At 44.9% G+C, this 18,982-nt stretch overlaps 1 protein-coding gene across 18 annotated transcripts in view; it reads right to left on the bottom strand.

The window, feature by feature from the left end:
* Window positions 1-18,982, bottom strand: part of PLEKHA7 (pleckstrin homology domain containing A7) — a 242,947-nt gene that overhangs the window by 79,481 nt on the left and 144,484 nt on the right. For 17 of the 18 annotated variants that reach the window (XR_010841356.1, XM_067038143.1, XM_059069813.2 and 14 more), the window contains one exon: window positions 5,729-5,812. Coding sequence is in view for 14 of the 18 variants with exons in the window: in XM_067038143.1 (XP_066894244.1) it covers window positions 5,729-5,812 (84 nt within the window). In the remaining 4 variants the exon portion in view is untranslated. Of the gene's footprint in view, window positions 1-5,728; window positions 5,813-15,561; window positions 15,628-18,982 lie in introns of those variants that run through there. The other variant, XM_067038154.1, reaches the window with a different exon arrangement.

Below are 18,982 nucleotides of genomic sequence, written 5' to 3'. Positions count from 1 at the left end.
TTACTGCAAATACAATTACAATTAAAACTTCTAAGTAGTAGTAGCCTACTTAGTCAACACATTAACGCCTAAGTACAGCCAAGGAACGGGAATGTCTCCTGAAGACCACTGAAATGAGAGGCACTAGGTGTAGTAGTTAGAGGCATAGCATCTGCGGCCAGACTACCTGGTTTCAAATCCTAACTCTGCCACTTATTAGCTGTGTGACTTCTGGCAAGACTCTTAACCTCTCTGTGCCTCAGCAGCCATGATAATAACGTTATCTTCCTCAAAGGACTGTCGTGGAAATTAATATATGGAAAGCACTTAGAAAAGTACCTGATAATAAATCAAAAGGGCTCTAAGTATTAGCTATACAAATAATAATAATATCAATATTATTATTAATGGAAAAAGCCAACTCTTATTCTAAGAAGTAGATTACTTCATTTAATGTTAAAGATGAAACTCTAGATCTTGAAACAAAGGATGATAGAAAATCTCCTTCCTAGAAAATTAGAGACTGAGCTGAAATTTGCCTGCCTTTTACTTTTACTCATTGATCTGATATGCCTGCCTTTGGCAGCCATGTGATAAACATACCCCACTTCCACCTGCCAGCCCTTCTTGAAGATTTACAGCACATCCTGCTTCATCTTCTCTCCTACAGACTAAACATGATTGGCCGTAAGACAGGGTTTCCAGACCCCTTTCCATAAGGGGATTCCCCTCCTCAGGGATATCTCAATTGCTCAACATCCCTCTTGAAATTTAGTACCCAGATCAGAGCATCTGGGGCTTGGCATGTCCTTGGGGCTCCATAAACTCAGAATGAATTAATGAAGTGGTCCACAAACACCATGGTATACCAGAACTACTCTCCCCATCTCTCTACACATAATATTTTTATTAATGCAGCCTTGGCTTATATCAGCTCTTCCAAGAGGGATTTCCACATGCCTGTTGGCTTGGGTATACAGGGGTCTCCCCTGGGGGTCAAGTCTGCAGGACCTGTTGACTGATACCCACCTGCCTTGGGGGTTCTGACAAAGAACTCAGTAGCATAACAGAAAAGGTGAAATGAAAAAACAAATGCTAGTCATACAACAAAAGATGCTCATCAGTGACAATCTCAAAAGGTCCTGCTTCCCTTAGTAAATCTGCACTGTGGGTTATTAAGCGTAGTCATTAGTGCTGACCAACAAATATTTGATTCCCTTCCCAGATGCCTGGTAGAAAAGCACTTCCCTGCCCCCTTGGAGTTAGGAGTGGTCATGTGACTCGCTTTAGCCAATGAGATGTGAGTGAAAGAGCCAGTGCACAATTCACCAAGTTTCCCTTTTCTGGCCTTTGGCAATCATGGAAGCACAGAGATGCGGGTCCTTCAGTAAAGGTGACAGAGCTGAACCCCTCAGGGGATCTATGATGGACACATGGGGCAAAAGTGAGAACCTTAATTGTTCTAAGTCACTGAGATTTTATTTGTCGTTGTTATTACCAGAGCAGACCCTAGACTATCCTGACTGAACCTGTATTACTGAAACAGAAACTAGAACATTCACAGTTTATGTCCTCTAGATCCACCAGATCATAGCTTTCACATTATTTCTCTTCTCCAAGCTTCTCATCAGTAAGATGGGAAACAATCTTTTGATGGGCATGCACCTGGTACACCAAACAGCTCAGGTGAGCCCCACCTGCCAGCAGTGCAGGAGATGGGTTATCTGTTCACATTAGTAATGCTCTAAAGGAAGTCACCACGGAGAATGATTTTTTTCTTCTCACAGGATAAGGAATCCCAAGATTATCTGACTAAAATCCATCTGAGATTGCCACTGCAGCCCAAAGAATGATGGGTTATCTGGAGGAGACTTAAGGATAAATAGAAGAATCTGGGAGTAATTCAGGAGGGATGGGAACAGCCAGTTGTTTAAATCAGTGGTTCTCAAACTCTTACCAGAATCAGAATCACCTGAAGCCTTGTTAAAACACAGTTTATGGGGGTCCTACCTCCAGAATCTCTGATTCAGTAGATCTGGGGTGGGGCTTGAGAACTGCATCCCTAACAAGTTCCCAGGGGATGCTGGTTCAGAGACCACACTTTGAGAACCACTGCTCTAGAAGTGGTGAAACCGAGGCAGAGGCTCTGGCTAGAGGAGTCAATGTGACCGTAACAGACCTTTGGAGAAGGAAAAGAAAAGAGCCAGTTTTCCTTTTTCTACCCAACACATTAATCTGAGAGCTGATATCAAGACACAAACGGTCATCTCAGCCTTTTTTTTTCCTCACCACATAACACACTACACAACAAAATTAAGCTCCTCTAAGGGAACAAAGTGGAAATCATATTCCTTAGCACAGTTTTTAAAAATGGTTTCTGGGAAGGCAAATCATGCCTCACTCACCCTCCAGAGCTCCCCCAGGATTTACCTGGAGGAAAAGCCAAGTCTATTTCAGGAGGAAGCAATTTGGATAATTGGCTGTAACCTCCCTCTCCAACCTTATCTCTCCTTCACAAACCTCCATTACACGTCAGTCTTCTTCTGGAAGGCTGCCTATCTCCACTTCATTGAGTTGTTTTTCTGGGGTTTTATCTTGCTCCTTCATCTGGTACATAGTCCTCTGCCTTTTCATTTTGTCTATCTTTCTGTGAATGTGGTTCTCGTTCCACAGGCTGCAGGATTGTAGTTCTTCCTGCTTCCGCTGTCTGCCCTCTGGTGGATGTATAGGGTAATGCCTTATTTCTGCTAGTGTTGGAGGGTCTCCTGCAGAGGGTGGAGGCAGCTGTGGCTCACCGTGGGGACAAGGACACTGGCAGCAGAAGTTCTGGGAAGTGACATGTCAGTCTTCTTGCCAAGGCTGGTCACACTTCCCTCAGCTGTGAATGACCCTTACATTCATGCACATTTATCTTCTCTTATCTAAATCCTCCCCCTTCCTCCAGTTTTAGGGCCAGACAATTCAAGAAAGTCTTCCCTCTCTTTCGTCCCCATCACAGCCAATCAATCACCAAGTCCTGTCAATTTTACCTCCCAATTATCTCCAGAATCCACTTGGTGCTCTTCGTTTTTCATTCTAACTCAACTAGTATAGATTCCCCATGCTCTCCCCTCTTGGTCTTTGCACAAGTTGTTCACCTTGACTGGACAGGTCTCAATTTAAATAACATCCTTTCCCAGCATGGAGAGGCCTTCCACAATCCCTGAGCCAGGTTAGAACCCTCTTTTATCAACTCCCATTGAACCCTATGTTCCCGCTATCCTGAACATTTATCACATTTGTGATATCTTGTTAAATTATCTTCCCTACTCAACCGTAAGCTCTTCACAGACAGGACCACATTTGTCTTGTTTGCTGCTATAACTGCAGAGTCTGGCATAGCCTCTGACACATGTAGGCACTGACTAAGTATTCAATGAATAAGTGCAGCAATCACCACATCAGTTCATAGGAATCATCCCTTCCTCTCAATGCCTAAAGCACATTCTGTCTGCTTCAAGGAATGTCTGGCCATATAGTTGTACCCATCATCTGAAATGAGCAAGCACCCCTTATGACATTCAGGAAACGGGATCTAGAGGGAAAAACTGACCCTTGAAAAGAAGGAATATCTTTTCCTTGGAAACTGGATGGAATTGAGATTAGCTGCAGAGATATTTTCGTAGGATAAAGAGGCTACCTTCTCAGAAGTGGTCAAGGGATAAAGTCTTCTGTTAACAATGAGAAAAAGGATGTGTGTGACAGAGGTGTTTAGTGATGGAAAGTGTGCATTTCTTCAGAAGCTCTTATTAAAGTTGGTAACTTCTCAAGCTAAATGTTCTGATGGATTCTACATCCAGACCTTTAATAATGCCAGGTGCCCGTGTCTCCTGGATGCCTAAAGAGCAGGGCTGAACTCAGTAACCTCCCAAGAGCTTCTAACCTTCAGGATTCTATAAACAAACTCATTCCAAGCTGGAATTCGGAGAATCCACATGCTGGCTTTGTCTTTACACAGCAGGTCTTTTTCAATGTAGGAGACAAGACAATCTTTACCTTGCATCCCCTCTTTCTCTAATAGTATTAATGCTTTCAAAGTCAAACACCACCCAACCCCCCACAAGCGCCACAGTCTGGCTGTCATGTCCTGTGGGCCACGAGCACCAAAATAATTGAGCAAACAGCTTCTGACTAGGGCAAGGGTTAGACCTGACCAAAAAGAGATCAGGCTGGGATGACATCCTGGCTTTTCTACTTCTAGCCAGGCAACTTTGGGCAAGTGACATGACTTCTTTGGGTCTCAGTATCTTCGTCTCTAAGATGGTGATGATGGTCTACCTCTCAGGATTATTGTATTATTGTATTAAATGAGATATGCATATAAAATTCCCAGCACAGAGTAAACATGCAAGGAATGTCAGTATGATCATAATTACAGATTTCTAGTTTTTAAAGTTCTGTTGGATAATGATTCTAAGTTGGAAACACTATTGAGATGAAATAATATGTTCAGAATTTACTTCAAAATAATCCAGGGGTGAGGGGGAGGGTACAGATAAAATAAAATCAGTCATGTTTTGGAAACTGTTGAAGATGGGTAATGAATATATCGGATTTATTACTGTATCTCTCTACTTTTGTATATGTTTGAAATTTTCCATGTTAATTTAAAAGTTTAAGTACTGAGAGAGGGAAATGCTGTAAAAATACTGATAATTTAAGATTATATTTGAACATACCTAGGTGACTGAACAGAAGAAAAATGATTTGAAGGGGAAAAAAAAAACCCTTGGGAGTTCCCTGGCTGTCCAGTGGTTAGGACTCCACATTTTCACTGCCAAGGCATTGGTTCAATCCCTGGTCAGGGAACTAAGATCCCACAAGCCATGTATCACAGCCAAAAAAAAAAATTATATATATATGTGTGTGTGTGTGTGTGTGTGTGTGTGTGTGTGTGTGTGTATATACATATGTGTATATATACATATATATACACACACATTATACATATATATGTATGTGTGTGTATATATTTTTTTTTAAGAAAGAAAAGAAAAACACTTAAAGCCAATGACTCTATTAGTTTCTCAGACAGAATTGTTTTCTTTGAACAGAACTGTCTCAAATGATCAGAAGGGAACACAGACACTTGCACACATTTCTCTGCCTTCATTTTGGGAGAACATCTCCCCAAAATGTATGCGTAGGCTGTACATGCATTTTTAAGCGGACAAGCCCTGGGTGGTACAACCTACCTGAGTACCCCAGAGGCCCTGGTGAAATGGGACTGAGGGGCAAGACGGCACCGATGTTAGGGAAAGCAAGCAGAAAGGACTCAAAATGTTCAGGGACAATGGGTGCCACCAGCTCTCCTTCTCTTCTAAGCCCTGGCTTTGGGCTCCTATATGAGGCCTCCTCAGGAGGTTGGTTCAGCTGGACCTGAAGCTGTATTTAAGGTACTCTCACAACAGGTGAGTGTGTTAGCTGATGCTTGAGGGGAAAGGGATCATTTGGGGAAAGGGAGCTATGAAGAGGCTCTGACAATAACCATCACAGCACATCCCCATATCATCTCCCCACTTCCACATCTACCCGCTGAAAGAAGTCTAGAGATTGACAAACAAAATTCTCGAGTTTCACCTTGAATCAAACAATCCACGCCAAGCCCCTATGTCTGAGAGAGAAAACAGTCCAACAAGCTTTGTTTTAAGCAAATGCCTTTAAGCTCCCAAGCTCTGCCTGAAAAAGGAGAATATACAAATGTACTTACTCTTCTTGAAGAATAAATTCGCTATTTTCTGGAGAAAACTGCCCACTCACAGGATGCCTGAAGGCTGTGGTCTGCTGGTTATGGCTAAAGAGAAAGAGAGATAATGAATGAGAAGTCCTGTGAATGGAAAGGCTCACAGACACAATAGGTCATTAATGTCTGAGGACCCCTGGTCAACACAGACTCCTCCCAGGGTAAGACCACTCCGGAACCCAGATGCACTGAAAAACCAGAAACTTCCAGCTCAGGCGCCAAAGCCCACCTAAGACGTGGGGATTTCAATTCTAGGCAAGTCTTGCCTCCAAGACAGCACTGTATCTTAGAGAGACAGTCCGTGAAGGGCTAACTCCAACAAACTGACTCACTCAGCTAAAAGTTACTTCAAGATGGCACGAGCTGGAAACAAGAATGAAGGAAAGCAGATGGCACTTTCAACAGCCTCCAAAACCCATGAACCAGGGAAAGAATCCCAAGAATTAACATCCACCCAGAAAAATCTATCTTCTTAAAATTCTTCTCCCTACTACAAAATGTCTTCACCTCAGTGATGGGATATAAATGTATGGGCATGTCTCTGCAACATGACCTGTACAATTTCAACACTGTGGAGTTTCTATCACCCTTCTGAAGTGAGAAGGGATCAGCTTCCACACTGAGTTGACAGACACAGTGAAGTGTGTAGGTGTTTTTTGTATTCATAAAGGCTGCCTGGTTCTTTGAAAGGAAGGAGGAGTTGGCTCTAGAGGCTGTTGCTCTGATCCACGAATAAACTAACCTAACCTCCTTTTTCTATTCTTTAAAGAATATGATTTATGTTAAAATGTTTTTCTCAATCGCGAAATCATAGTTATTTTAGAAATTTTAGAAAATATAGAAAGAAAAAAGGTCACCCATGATGATCTCACCACCTAGAGATATACCTGGGTATCTTCTCCTTCCTAGCTTTTTTTTTTATCATTTTATTAAAAAAATATGATTTTACTGTATTTAGAAATCTGTATACTGCTTTTTTCACATCCAATTAACATAGAAAATTTCCTATGTCATTAAGATGTCTTCATTTGAAATAGGTGAATAATAGTCTTATCATATAGATGTAAAATTTTTCTCATATAACTGTTCAAAAAATGTTTACTGGTCATCTGTGTGCCAGGTACTGCCTGAGGTGCTAGAGATACAGAGTGAACAAAAAAGTCCTTACCCCACAGTGCCTACATTCTAGAAAGATTTACATTCTTCTAATGCTGCACATTTTAGGTGCTTCCCCCACCCCACCCCCACTATTATAGTCAATATATCTTTGCATATATGGGCTTTGTCTGCAATTCAAATTATTTCCTTGGGTTAAAGTCCCAGAAGTAAAATTACTAAATCAAAGGGCATGGTCATTTTTTTTTTTTTTTTTTTTTTTTTTTTTTTTGCGGTACGCGGGCCTCTCACTGTTGCGGCCTCTCCCGTTGCGGAGCATAGGCTCCGGACGCGCAGGCTCAGCGGCCATGACTCACGGGCCCAGCCGCTCCGCGGCACGCGGGATCCTCCCGGACCGGGGCACGAACCCGCGTCCCCTGCATCGGCAGGCGGACCCCCAATCACTGCGCCACCAGGGAAGCCCGGCATGGTCATTTTTTAAGGCTCCTTATACAGACGGTTAAAATGCTTTTTCTTGTCAGAGTCAACATATCATCTCAGTTCGATAGTGTTAAGATATCAGCCCCATCCCCAAACTGAGCCCTGACTCACCCCAGAGATTAGTAGGTTTAAATGAGCATAGCATAAAGGTTAAAAAAAAACCCCAAACCTCTAAGCCTACAAAGTTTGCGGCCCTGGGGCTGTCATAGCGTCCTGCGTTCTGGTGTCTGGGTAAAGTTGGCACTGAGGTCTGAGCAGCCTGAATCCTAATAAGCCCTATGTGAAATAGGCAGAACTATCAGGCCAGTCTGCTCCCTGGCCCTGCAACTGCACACCACCCCTAGCACCCTCTCAACCCTCCCAACCACTGCCAGCCTCCGAATTCCCAGCTCCTGGTTCCAGGCAAAACCTTTGGAATCCTATGACCTCATCTGGCAGGCAGCAGACTGTTCTTCCCAAAAAATAGAGTTGAGGAATGAGCATTTGGATAAGGATGAGAAGCAGGCCCCCATAACACCTATTTCAGAAATCCTTGCATTGTGTTCATGGGTTAGGCTTTATTTGCACCCAGTTTCTTTTAGCCATCTCCATTCACCAGGGAATCTGAAAACACTCTACCTAAGCCTGCCTCATTTCTACCTAGAGGAAAAAAAAAAAAAAGCTCTGCTCATAATGGGAATAACAATAATTCCTAACCACAATTACCTCTACAAAGCCTTTTCTTACACATCTTAACTATTAACACCTTCGACCCCTGTTTTATGAATGAGGAAATGGCTCAGAGAGGTTAAGAGACTTGCTCAAGATAACTTTGTCAATAAGTGATAAGACTGGGACATGAATCCAGGTCTTCAATTTCTAAATTTGATGCTCTTTGCACGATAACCTGCTGTCCCCTTCCCTTAGGAGTCTGTGGGGCTGGCAGCTTCCTGGTCAAGATCAGAAGTCCCTAAAGACAAGGCATCTGAAAAACAGCAGTATCTACTGCTCCTCCCTTTCCCTCCCCATCTCCTCCCTTCCCCTTATGCCCAGGGCCAAATTTCTGAATGACAACACCTGTGTGGCACTCAGTAGCCCCCAAACAGCCTTTGGTCCCATCCCAAGGTCAGCCTAGTGAATCTCTGGTAGATGTGAGCAAAGAGCAAATCTTCTATGTGCTTGGAGCAGCATCTGCCATCCAGCAATGCCTTCATATACACTGTACAACCTGAATAGCAACTCCTGGGCTCCCCACACCCAACTTGTACCAGCTTAAATAAGCCCAGGGTCTTGGGTAAATGAATCCTGAGCTGGAAGGTGTAGGCACTGCGATGATTTTCACATTCTAACACTAGAAGAAAGATAGTTTTTTAAAGTGGACAAAAATATAGCTGTCATTTGATCAGACCTAGAGGCAGCTCCTCAACCTTTCTTCCCTAATATGGACGCTGCCCTTTTTGCTAAAAACAGTTATCAACCACAGCACCATCACCACCATTTCCTGCATTTACATGAAGTTTTAAGTGTGGTCACATTCATTATTGTATTTGACCCTCCCAAGTACCCACTGAGGTAGGCAGCACAGATATTTTTATTCCTATATTATGCAAAAGGAAATGAAGATGTGGGTTACAGGATGTTATTGGAAGACTAAACTTAAAAAAAAACAACAAAAAAAGGACTCAATACATTGAGAAAAGAGATGAATCAAAGCAACGCCTCCTGGGGGACTTCCCTGGTGGTCCAGTGGCTAAGACTTCGAGCTCCCAATGCAGGGGGCCCGGGTTCGATCTATGGCCAGGGAACTAGATCCCACATGCCACAACTAAGAGTTCACATGCTGCAACTAAAGCTCCCACGTGCTGCAACTAAAGATCCCACATGCCGCAACGAAGATCCCATGTGCAGCAATGAAGACCCGATGCAGCCGAATAAATGATAATTAAATAAAATTTTTAAAAAGTAGTAATGCCTCCTGAATACTGAGGTCTTAAAATTTGATAGTTTCCGATCAAACTCGCCCAGGTTGCTAATGGCAAAGCTTCTGGTTCAGCACTTTTGGGCAAAGGAAGAAGAGTTAGGTCCTTGGACTATTTCATTCAATCTGCCTAAACACACAATCTGCCAGCAGGGCAGGCTGTGTTTTGTTATATCAAGCCACAGGTGAGGAAAGGCCCAGAACCAGAAAGGGGAAATGATGTGCCCACAACAGTCAACTCCTGTGTTCCTGCACCCACCACCTTTCTGATCTCTTTCTACCACTCCAGGCTCACCTTCACCAAATGGAGGTGCCTATTGAACGCTGGATTCCCCAACCCATTAGGAGACTGCAAAGTCCTCTGACTTTTCCTGTTGTCCTGAACCGCTCAGCCCAAAAGCCCCCGGCCTGCCCCATTTCCTGACTTTTGATTTTCTAAAACCCATGAAGAACCTCATGTCCTATCACCCTATCTTAAGATGAAGCTAACAGGCACAGACAAATCCCCTGAAATACCTGTTCTTAAACCTGAATTGCCACCTTGCTCCCTGGCAGTGATGTAGGTGACCGGCCAGGAGCCAGGTGGCTGGTTTCAATGGAGCACAGAAACTCTCTCTCCTCCATGCAAGGGCTTTTGTTGCATTTCAGACTACTGAGAAAGTAACTTGGCAAATGAGGTAGAGCAGAACCTAGCCTTTATTTTCAGATCCCACTCTTTCTCCCAGGAGCAGCCCTCCAGGTTGAATGGCAGCCAGTCTCGCCTGTGAGAGGACCGTGGAGCACGGGTGGAAGCTGGCAGGGAAGGACAAGCCCCATAAAGGCGGGCCATGGGTAACCACCCATGTAAACAAGCACGTCTTCACAAGCCCTGGGCTGGAAGGACTTGGGTTAGGCCCTAAAGAAGTATGACAGCCAACACAGGAGACTTGGTAAGAGAACAGAGTGAGGACCAGGGAGAACCGGAGACTGATTTGAGCTCACTAGAAGAAGAGCCCACCTACAGCCACAGACAGGGCTAGTCAAAATGTAAATGAGTCCTAAAGTTTCTTGCAACATTTTTGCAAGATTAATTCTTCCATCCATACAGATTTTTTTTTTTTTTTTTTTTGTGGTATGCGGGCCTCACTGTTGTGGCCTCTCCCGTTGCGGAGCACAGGCTCCGGACGCGCAGGCTCAGGGGCCATGGCTCACGGGCCCAGCCGCTCCGCGGCATGTGGGATCTTCCCGGACAGGGGCACGAACCCGTGTCCCCTGCATCGGCAGGCGGATTCTCAACCACTGCGCCACCAGGGAAGCCCCATCCATACAGATTTTGACTATAATGTGAACAGTGACTCTGGTTGGTTAAACATAAAGGTTCCAATTTACTTAGCACAACCATTTTTTTTTGGCATGGCAAGAAGTTCTGGAGTTAGGTGAATGGTGCTCAAGAGTGGAGGTCGGGGCAGCCTGATAAATCTGCTTTTCTGACAGTGGTGGTATTGGTATGCTGAGAGTGTGACAGATCTGCTCTGTCAGCACAAGCTCTTATCTGGCCCCTGCTATAAAGAGGAGAAGCAACAACTTAAAATATAAGGAAAGTATCCGGCCTTGAAGCCCACGGAGGGACCCTATCAAGGCTCTTCTCATTGGTATGCGTGGCGGCAGCTACCACTCTGGACCTTCTGGCTCCTCAATATAGCTCTCAGAATGCTGTAAAAGAGTCACCCTGCAGACCTCAAGCCACAGTCAGCACTGCCTCCAGACTTGTTAAGGCACTTACTATCTTTGTTCTAAATCCCAGTGCCTCCAGAAAGCCAAGGTTCCAGGTAACCTACTAATACTCCTAGTTAGGTCCCCAAATTAATAACCAAAACTCCAAAAACACAAGAAATTGCCTCCCCACCTTCAGCTCCCATTTGGGCTGCAGAATAAAGAGATAGCAGCCAACAGTCGAAATGGCATCTCTACACTCCCCCAACACTTCTTAAGAAACTTTTGTTTTATTTTACTTAACACTTTTACAAAATTGTTCATTTAGTACAAAGTGTCACCGCTATTCGTGTGGCATTTCCTAAGGGGGCTGAGGACGTTACTGAAGCAGTCTTTGGAGCTTGCACCATTTGAAAATGTCAAGCAGCTCGCTGCACACTGGCATTACTCTGACAGGTCCTTCTTCCAGAAGCATGGGAATCAGGCCTTGACGAGACAACATATGGTCCCCATCCGCTCTCCAAGTGAGTGCCATCAACACAGTATTAACCAGCCTCCTTCAATATCCACCCTGGGCAACAAGTCAGCCCAGGGTCCTGGGGTCAGAAGATCTGGGTTCAAACCAGAACAAGCCACCTCAGGTCTCTGAGCCTCATTTCTTCCATTTTCAAATAGGAAATAATAATAATATCCTTCCAAAAGGTTGTTGTGAGGCTATATGAAAGGGCATCACACAATGCCTAGCATACAGAAGGTACTCAATTCATATTTGTTGAACCTGGCTGTGTCTTTTTTTTTTTTTTTTTTAATTTGTTTTTTGGTTGTGTTTGGTCTTCGTTGCTGCCTTCGGGCTTTCTTTAGTTGCAGTGAGCGGGGGCTACTCTTCGTTGCAGTGCGCGGGCTCTAGGCGCGCAGGCTTCAGTAGCTGTGGCTTGAGGGCTCTAGAGCGCAGTCTCAGTAGTTGTGGCGCACAGGCTTAGTTGCTCCATGGCATGTAGGATCTTCCCAGACCAGGGACTGAACCCGTGTTCCCTGCATTTGCAGGCGGATTCTTAACCACTGCGTCACCAGGGAAGTCCCCTGGCTGTGTCTCAACAATGGCAATGACTAACAGGCATCTAAATTTTAACAGGGCAAAAATAGAATGAATCTCCTCCCCTCACTCCCACCAAATCCAATACTCCTCGTCCAGGTTTCCCTATGTCTGTTATTAGCATCCCTATCCAACAACCTAGGAGTCATCCTCCACTCCTTTACCTTAACTGCTACACATCATATGTTCGAAAGTCCTGTTGCCTCCAGCTAAAAAACGTACTCTGAACTCATACGCTTCTTTTCATGTCTACAGCCAGCACCCTAGTCATCACAACAGCCACCTAACTGCTCTTCCTGCTTCCACCCTGGCCTCTGTACCACCCATCCTCCTCATCAAAAGCCTGATGGATCTTTTAAAATGTCAGTTAGATCACACACACTCCTCCTTTCAACCCTACAACAGCTCCACATCACACAGAGGAAAATTCAAGCTCCTTACCTTGGCTTACAAGATCCTAGATGATCTGACCCCTGCCTAGCTCCATCTTCTTCTTGCACCACTCTCCTCCTTCCCCATCTTGCTCTGGCCACATCGGTCTCCTTTCTGCTCCCTGAATACCAAGTTCTCTCTTACTTAACAACCTTTGTACTGGATGCTCTTCCCCATACTCTCTAACTGGTTCCTTGTCATTCAGACCTCAGCAGAATTATCATCTCAGAGCCCTTCCCAACTACCCACTGAAGTAGGCTCCCAGTCACTTCATATCACATCGCCCTATTTTAATTGTTACTGTTATTCTTCTTACTTATGTTTGTGTTTGACGATCATCACTATCCCGGACTAACAGTGTATTCCAGGAGAGCAAGGAGCTTGCCTGTATTTTTACTGCTATTATCAGCTTGTAACAGAGTCTGGCTCTGTGATATGTGCTGAATGAATGAATGAGAAATAATGATTAAGGAGACCCCTACTTTAAAGCAAGGCCATGCCTCCAAATAGGCTAGCTAACCCTACCAAAGTCTGGACTTGGGTCACCGACAAAAACAAGGGTCATAAGCCATCAAAAGGCAGTGGCTTCTGCTCTTACGAGGAAGAAAGCATCAGACACCAACATGGTAAGAATGCTTAATCCTTGGCTCTCTCCCAACTGTGTTACAATATAATTTGGAGAAATTAACCCTCCCCTGCAACTCCCCTCCCCCTCTCTGCTGCAAAGGAGAGGTAGTACACCCGGCAGAGAGAATCAAAGAATGGAATGCAAACACCCTAGAGGCAATTACTGAGTGATTAAAAACACACAGGAGGATAATACAAACATCACCTGTATCTCCTTTTTGTGACCTTGGAGAGTATTTGGTGTGAAACCTACAACTTGGTGACTGGCTATATGCTCTCACATTGCTCTCTACTGTTTCATGTGTGTTTGCTCTCCTCCCCCTCTCCCCCTACCTCCAGTAAGATCCTAAGTTCCCACAGGGCTGGGGGCAGTCATTCACTGATTTCTCATGTATCTCCTGCAGCACAGAACAGCAATACCATGGAGCAGGCACTTGAAGTCCTTTATCTCAACAGCCTGAGCACAGACACACACCACCTTCAGGGAGAGGCTGCGCAGAACCACTCTCATTTTCTGATTTCAGCAGCCCAAGTATCACACATGCCCCAGAGAGAGCTGGGGAGGCAGGGGCCCCCAGGCCCTGATAAAGGATCCTACACCCAGGCTAGGAGACTCCACCAGCCCTGGGGAGAACGGTGCAGACCAAGGAAGGGCCTTCCCCACTCCCACACTGTCCACAGTTGACTCACTCACACACCCAACTAGGTAAAGACACTAAAATCCAGCCAAACCTCAGACCCACCACCCAGAGGGGCACTCAGTACCTGTTCTCCTTGCCCAAAGGTGCCAAAAGGGGCTGAGCCTGGCACAGACAGAGCTGAGCTCAAGGCAGTCACAGAATTAACTGAGTGAACTGGAAGCTCTCACATCTTGCAAGAGGGAGGTCTCTCCTTTCCAAACACTGAATTTAACAGACTGGAGTCTTCCATCATGATCTGAAAAGATCTATGTTTCATTAGGCTCTCCACTCAGTGGCCAACTCATTTCATAAATTACCTCTTCTGACCCAGTAACCCACATTGCAAGCCTCTCATCTCCCCAAGCCCCAACATGGGGCTCCAATACTTAGGATTGATGGTTAATAGGAAGTTTTAATTGTGGCTCCACAGGACTTCAATAACCATGAAAAGACTAAAGCCAAACTCCTAACTGAATGAGGAAATCAAACCCAGATAGCCTCCCCTCCCCTAACTTTTTTTTTTTTTTAAAGGAAGTTGGCAGAGAAGTAATGTAATAGGAGCCAAGGTACCAGCTCTGTTACTACCAACTAGTTTCACGCCCCTGAGCAAATACACAACCTCTCTGGGTCTTAGTTTCCTCATCTGTCCAATGAGGGGGTTAGACTCTCTATCAAGGCCACACGCAGGCTTCAAAGCATGAAGCCCAGGCTATTCAGTCATACAGGCTGCAGTTCAAACCCCAGCTCTGCCGTTCGCTGGCGGTACCCGACCTTGAAAGAGTTAATGACCTTTCCGAGTGTTGGTTTCCTTATCTGTAAAAAGAGGAGACAATTCCAACCCTGCAAGATTGTTAAAAAGAGTACCGATAATGTGCCTGGCCTATGGCAGACACTCAACCTTCAGTGTCTGTTATATTTTTCTTTTGCTAGCTCTAAAACTCCACTCTAATAGAGTTGTTTTGTCTCTTTCTATGTTGCAAACTCCCATATTATTAGCCTGGCTCAAGAACACATTTTCTTCCCTTTGAGTTAAGGCAAAACACCCAGCCTCTTGTTTAAACTTAGAACTCGCCTGCTAGGCAAAGTAGTTTCAGATCAATAAGCACCTTCCTGCAGCCACACTTCTGTCCCTCATTGGGTTGAGCCCCATGGTTCAGAAAGTACAGCCCAAGAAAAAACAGCCTTCCCAGCAGGCTGTGCTAAGCCAGGGACACACATTCTACAGAAGTTTTTAAACTTCATGGAAACATTTTCGACCTCAGAGAACACCCAGTTTTATGCTTCTCTTTAATGCTCTTCAATAAGTCAGGTTCCTCAAGTGTAAAATGAGAAGGCTAGACCAGGTGATGTTCTAGGGATCTTCCAGCTGTAACATCTTGAGACACTGAGGTTCATCTCAGACTACTGCTGGAGCCACAGACTGAAATGTAACAACACTGCACATAATTGAAAACACAAAGGAAGGAGGCAGAACAGCTGTCCTCCCCAGTCTCACTTGCCAACAGAATATCCTTTGTAATGACATTGGGGAGGTGTAGTTAATGATACTTTTGTCCTGTTTATTCCCAATTAAATTGGGTTCTTTTTTTTTTTTTTTTTTTAACTGCAGATGCTCCCAACCAACCCATCGAAAACTCCCTTTCTTTGTCATTACTTGCCTTTCACGAATCAGAATACATCACGGCAAACTGAATCCCAGTATAGTAACCAGTATAGGACTAACCTGCTCTCCAGCTCTGTTCTCGCTGGGAAAGGCGGCAGACACACTCACTCTCTCCTCGAGCTCCATGCTGTGTCTTCCCAGCTGGGGCCTTATGAAAACCCCAGTTCAGGTCAGACTGGGAGGGAGGGTCCGGCCACCTGCAGAGGTGAAGCAGAGGCTCCCAGCCCACCTGCTCTCTTTCAGTTTTGGTTCTGGAGCAGCTGCCTCCGAACGTGTTACAAATCCAGCAGCCACTTGCGTACTCATTCATTCTCCTTTCTCCTCACCCACACCCATGCAAAACCTGGCAACTATGCAGGAACACAGTTCCAGCTGTGAGTCACCGCCACTCTGTGGCCAAGTGGAGCACTGGCTGGAGGTAAACACTGAGGCAGGCACTTTGTGTCTCCAGGCCCCAATGCTTCTGTTCTTTGAGACCATGGGGTTGGCTGCCCCTCTGGTAGCAGAATATAAGAAACACCTCCACTTGTGAGCCCCGGAGTCAGAATGAATTGCTCACTCAGTTCTGCTCTGCCGCACTGTGGCTGAAATCAGCCCCAAAGCAGAGAGCCTTTGGTGGAGAAATGAAGGCTCCTCTGTCACTATCTCTCATGGTCATGGCCAGGAAGAGGCTGAGCAGTTACAAGCCATCATACTCACTCCCAAATCTATGATTCTTTCATCACTGCTTGGGATGGCTACCAAGAAGGGCAGGGGGTTAGAAAGGCAAACTAAGGTATCAAAGTGCCTTTATCTCCACAGCCTCAGAGCAACACGTGGCTCTTCACTGCATCTATGTAGGTCTACAAGTCACGATGCAGGTGACAAGGACTTCTGTTCTCACAGCTATGTTCCAATGCCTACATGTGCCTGGCACATAGTAGGTGCTCAGTAAATATTTGCTGAATGAAAAAAAACCCCAAAACATAAAACAAAACAACGGGGTTTTGTTCTGAGTCTACTTGGAATGACAGCTTTACTAAAACCTGTATCCATTAACATCATTTTTTCCCTTTTAGAAATTTCCATATCCTTCACAACTCCCACCCCTGCCTGTAGGGAGTATTCTAGAAATCTTTAAATGCAGAGATGATTTATTGTGAAACTAAGGAATTTCAAGTATTAGGGCCCCTCACTTTCACAAGCCCCTTCCAAGGCCCTAGAAAGGGGCCTAGCAACGTGTGTACATGCTTTCTACAGCTGTATATATTTTTAAAGAAGACCTCCCAAATTTTATAAACATCAAGCCCCACAAAACAGATCTGCCACCATAGAATGAAAGAATGAAGGACTCAACAAGCCATCCTGATATATCATCCTAACATGGGCATTTGAATTGACAAAACTTGTTTTAACCACAGAGAAGTTAGGCTCTCCACTACAGATACACCCTAGTTGATCACAAGCCAACTGTTTGTAAAGGCTGGAGTAGGTTTAAGAGCACAAACTCCATTCATCCAACATTTATTTAGCGCTACTATGTGTTCTGCGCTGAGTGTTTTGAGCTAAAACAGTGATTAGAACATAATTATTCCCACTGAACTGGAGCTTACAATCCAAAAGAATAGACTGATATGGTCATAAATAGATACAGTATTTTATCATATTAAACATAAATAATATAAATATATATAACTGCAGATCAGAGTGAGTACCACAGTGTAAAAGTACAGCAAGGCCCACCAACTTGCTATGTGTCAGTCTGCTGGGTACAATGACCCTAGAAGGTAAATTGTTTTATCCCCATTTTGCAAACATGAATATTGAAGCCCAAAAGGGTCAAGTGCCACCCCAAGGTCACATAACCAGTAGGTGACAAAGTCAGACTTCAAGCCCATATCTGCCTGACTCCAAAGTATGGGCTTGTTCTTAGTGGCTACACTTCAGTCAATGGCCAGTCGCTCCACAGAACCTCCAAAATGTCTGGGGAGACACGCTGGCAGCAGAGGTACAGGAACCACATGAAGCACCAACAGAGGCTGGCCAACTTCCAAAGCCCACATTCCTGAGAGTGGGGAAACGGGAAGTGCCATGAGCTTATTCACCAGGTATATAGCTATAACCTTCGTTCACCAGGCAACACCCTGGCAGGGATCAGTGACAGCTACCTGGGAGCCCAAAGAGGTCACACGAGAGGTTCCCACCCTGTAGTCCTGCCTCCAAACTCCCTCGTCCTTACTGCCAGATTGAGCATGCTGGAGCACAGCTCTCATTCATTATCTCCTGGCACACACCCTCCGTGGCTCCTCACTGCTAAAGCCTCCTTCTCTCTCACCACTTCCCTAGACCCTCAGCCCCTACCACGTTTAAGCATTTATCAGTCCCCCCATCACCCCATCTTTCCTACCCCTGGGCTTTGTCTCCCTAACGAATTCTACCCAATCTTCAAGGCCTCTTCTCTTCCCAGTAGTCCTTCCTGATCACTCCAGACCACTCTGTCTTCTTCGTTCCTTGTACTCTCAGCACGGAAGGCTTACACTCTTTATACAGCAATTATGCTTCCCAACAACTCTTTGCATTTTACCCTACAAAAATTAAGTACAGTCGTCCCTTGGCATCTGTGGGGGATTGGTTCTAGGACCCTCCCCAATTCCAAAATCCACAGATGATCGGGTCCCTTATATAAAATGGCCTAGTACAGTGAGCCCTCCTTATCTGTGGGTTCTGCATTTGCGGATACAGAGGGTCAACTGTATCCCATGTTACAGACAGGTATAGACTAAAAAGCAGAAGGTCCCTTTCTTGCCTTGAATTCAGTGTCAATCTCAGAGGCAACACCTTTACCAGTTTCTTGTGTATTCTTTGTTTTTTGCCTTTATGAAATTTTTACGCATTTAAAATTTATATACACATCTTTTTAGAAAAAAATTTACATAAACAGAATAAAACTGTATATATTATTCGTTTTTTTATTTATTTTTTATTTTTTTTGTGTGGCACGCAGGCCTCTCACTGTTGTGGCCTCTCCCATTGCAGAGCACAGGCTCCGGACGGGCAGGCTCAACGGCCATGGCTCACGGGCCCAGCCACTCCGCGGCATGTGGAATCTTCCCGGACCGGGGCACGAACCCGTGTCCCCTGCATTGGCAGGCAGAATCTCAACCACTGCGCCACCAGGGAAGCCCTGTACATATTATTCTTTAAGTTGCTTTTTACTCTACGTATCTTCGATTCCTCCATATGCACATGCAAGGATGAACATAAGTGGCCCCCTCCACACACAGCTCCGCTAGGACCCCCCCCACCAAACCAGACCAACCCACAGAGAGATGACCCAGGAGCCCATCCCATATGCCAGTCCGCCCCAACATGCATAAGAGGTTTCAAATTAATTAACCTGCAAACCAATTTGCCCCCAGAATTCATTTTATTTGAACCACACAGATTTTTTAAATTGAGCCCAAGTTTAACAACAGGAAATTTTCATACAAAACCCCAGCTC

This window comes from Kogia breviceps, chromosome 7 (assembly GCF_026419965.1).
Source record: "Kogia breviceps isolate mKogBre1 chromosome 7, mKogBre1 haplotype 1, whole genome shotgun sequence".
NCBI classification, from domain to species: Eukaryota; Metazoa; Chordata; class Mammalia; order Artiodactyla; family Physeteridae; genus Kogia; species Kogia breviceps.
The sequence above is the reverse complement of the archived record's forward strand: the minus strand, read 5'-3'. Positions and strand labels throughout refer to the sequence as shown.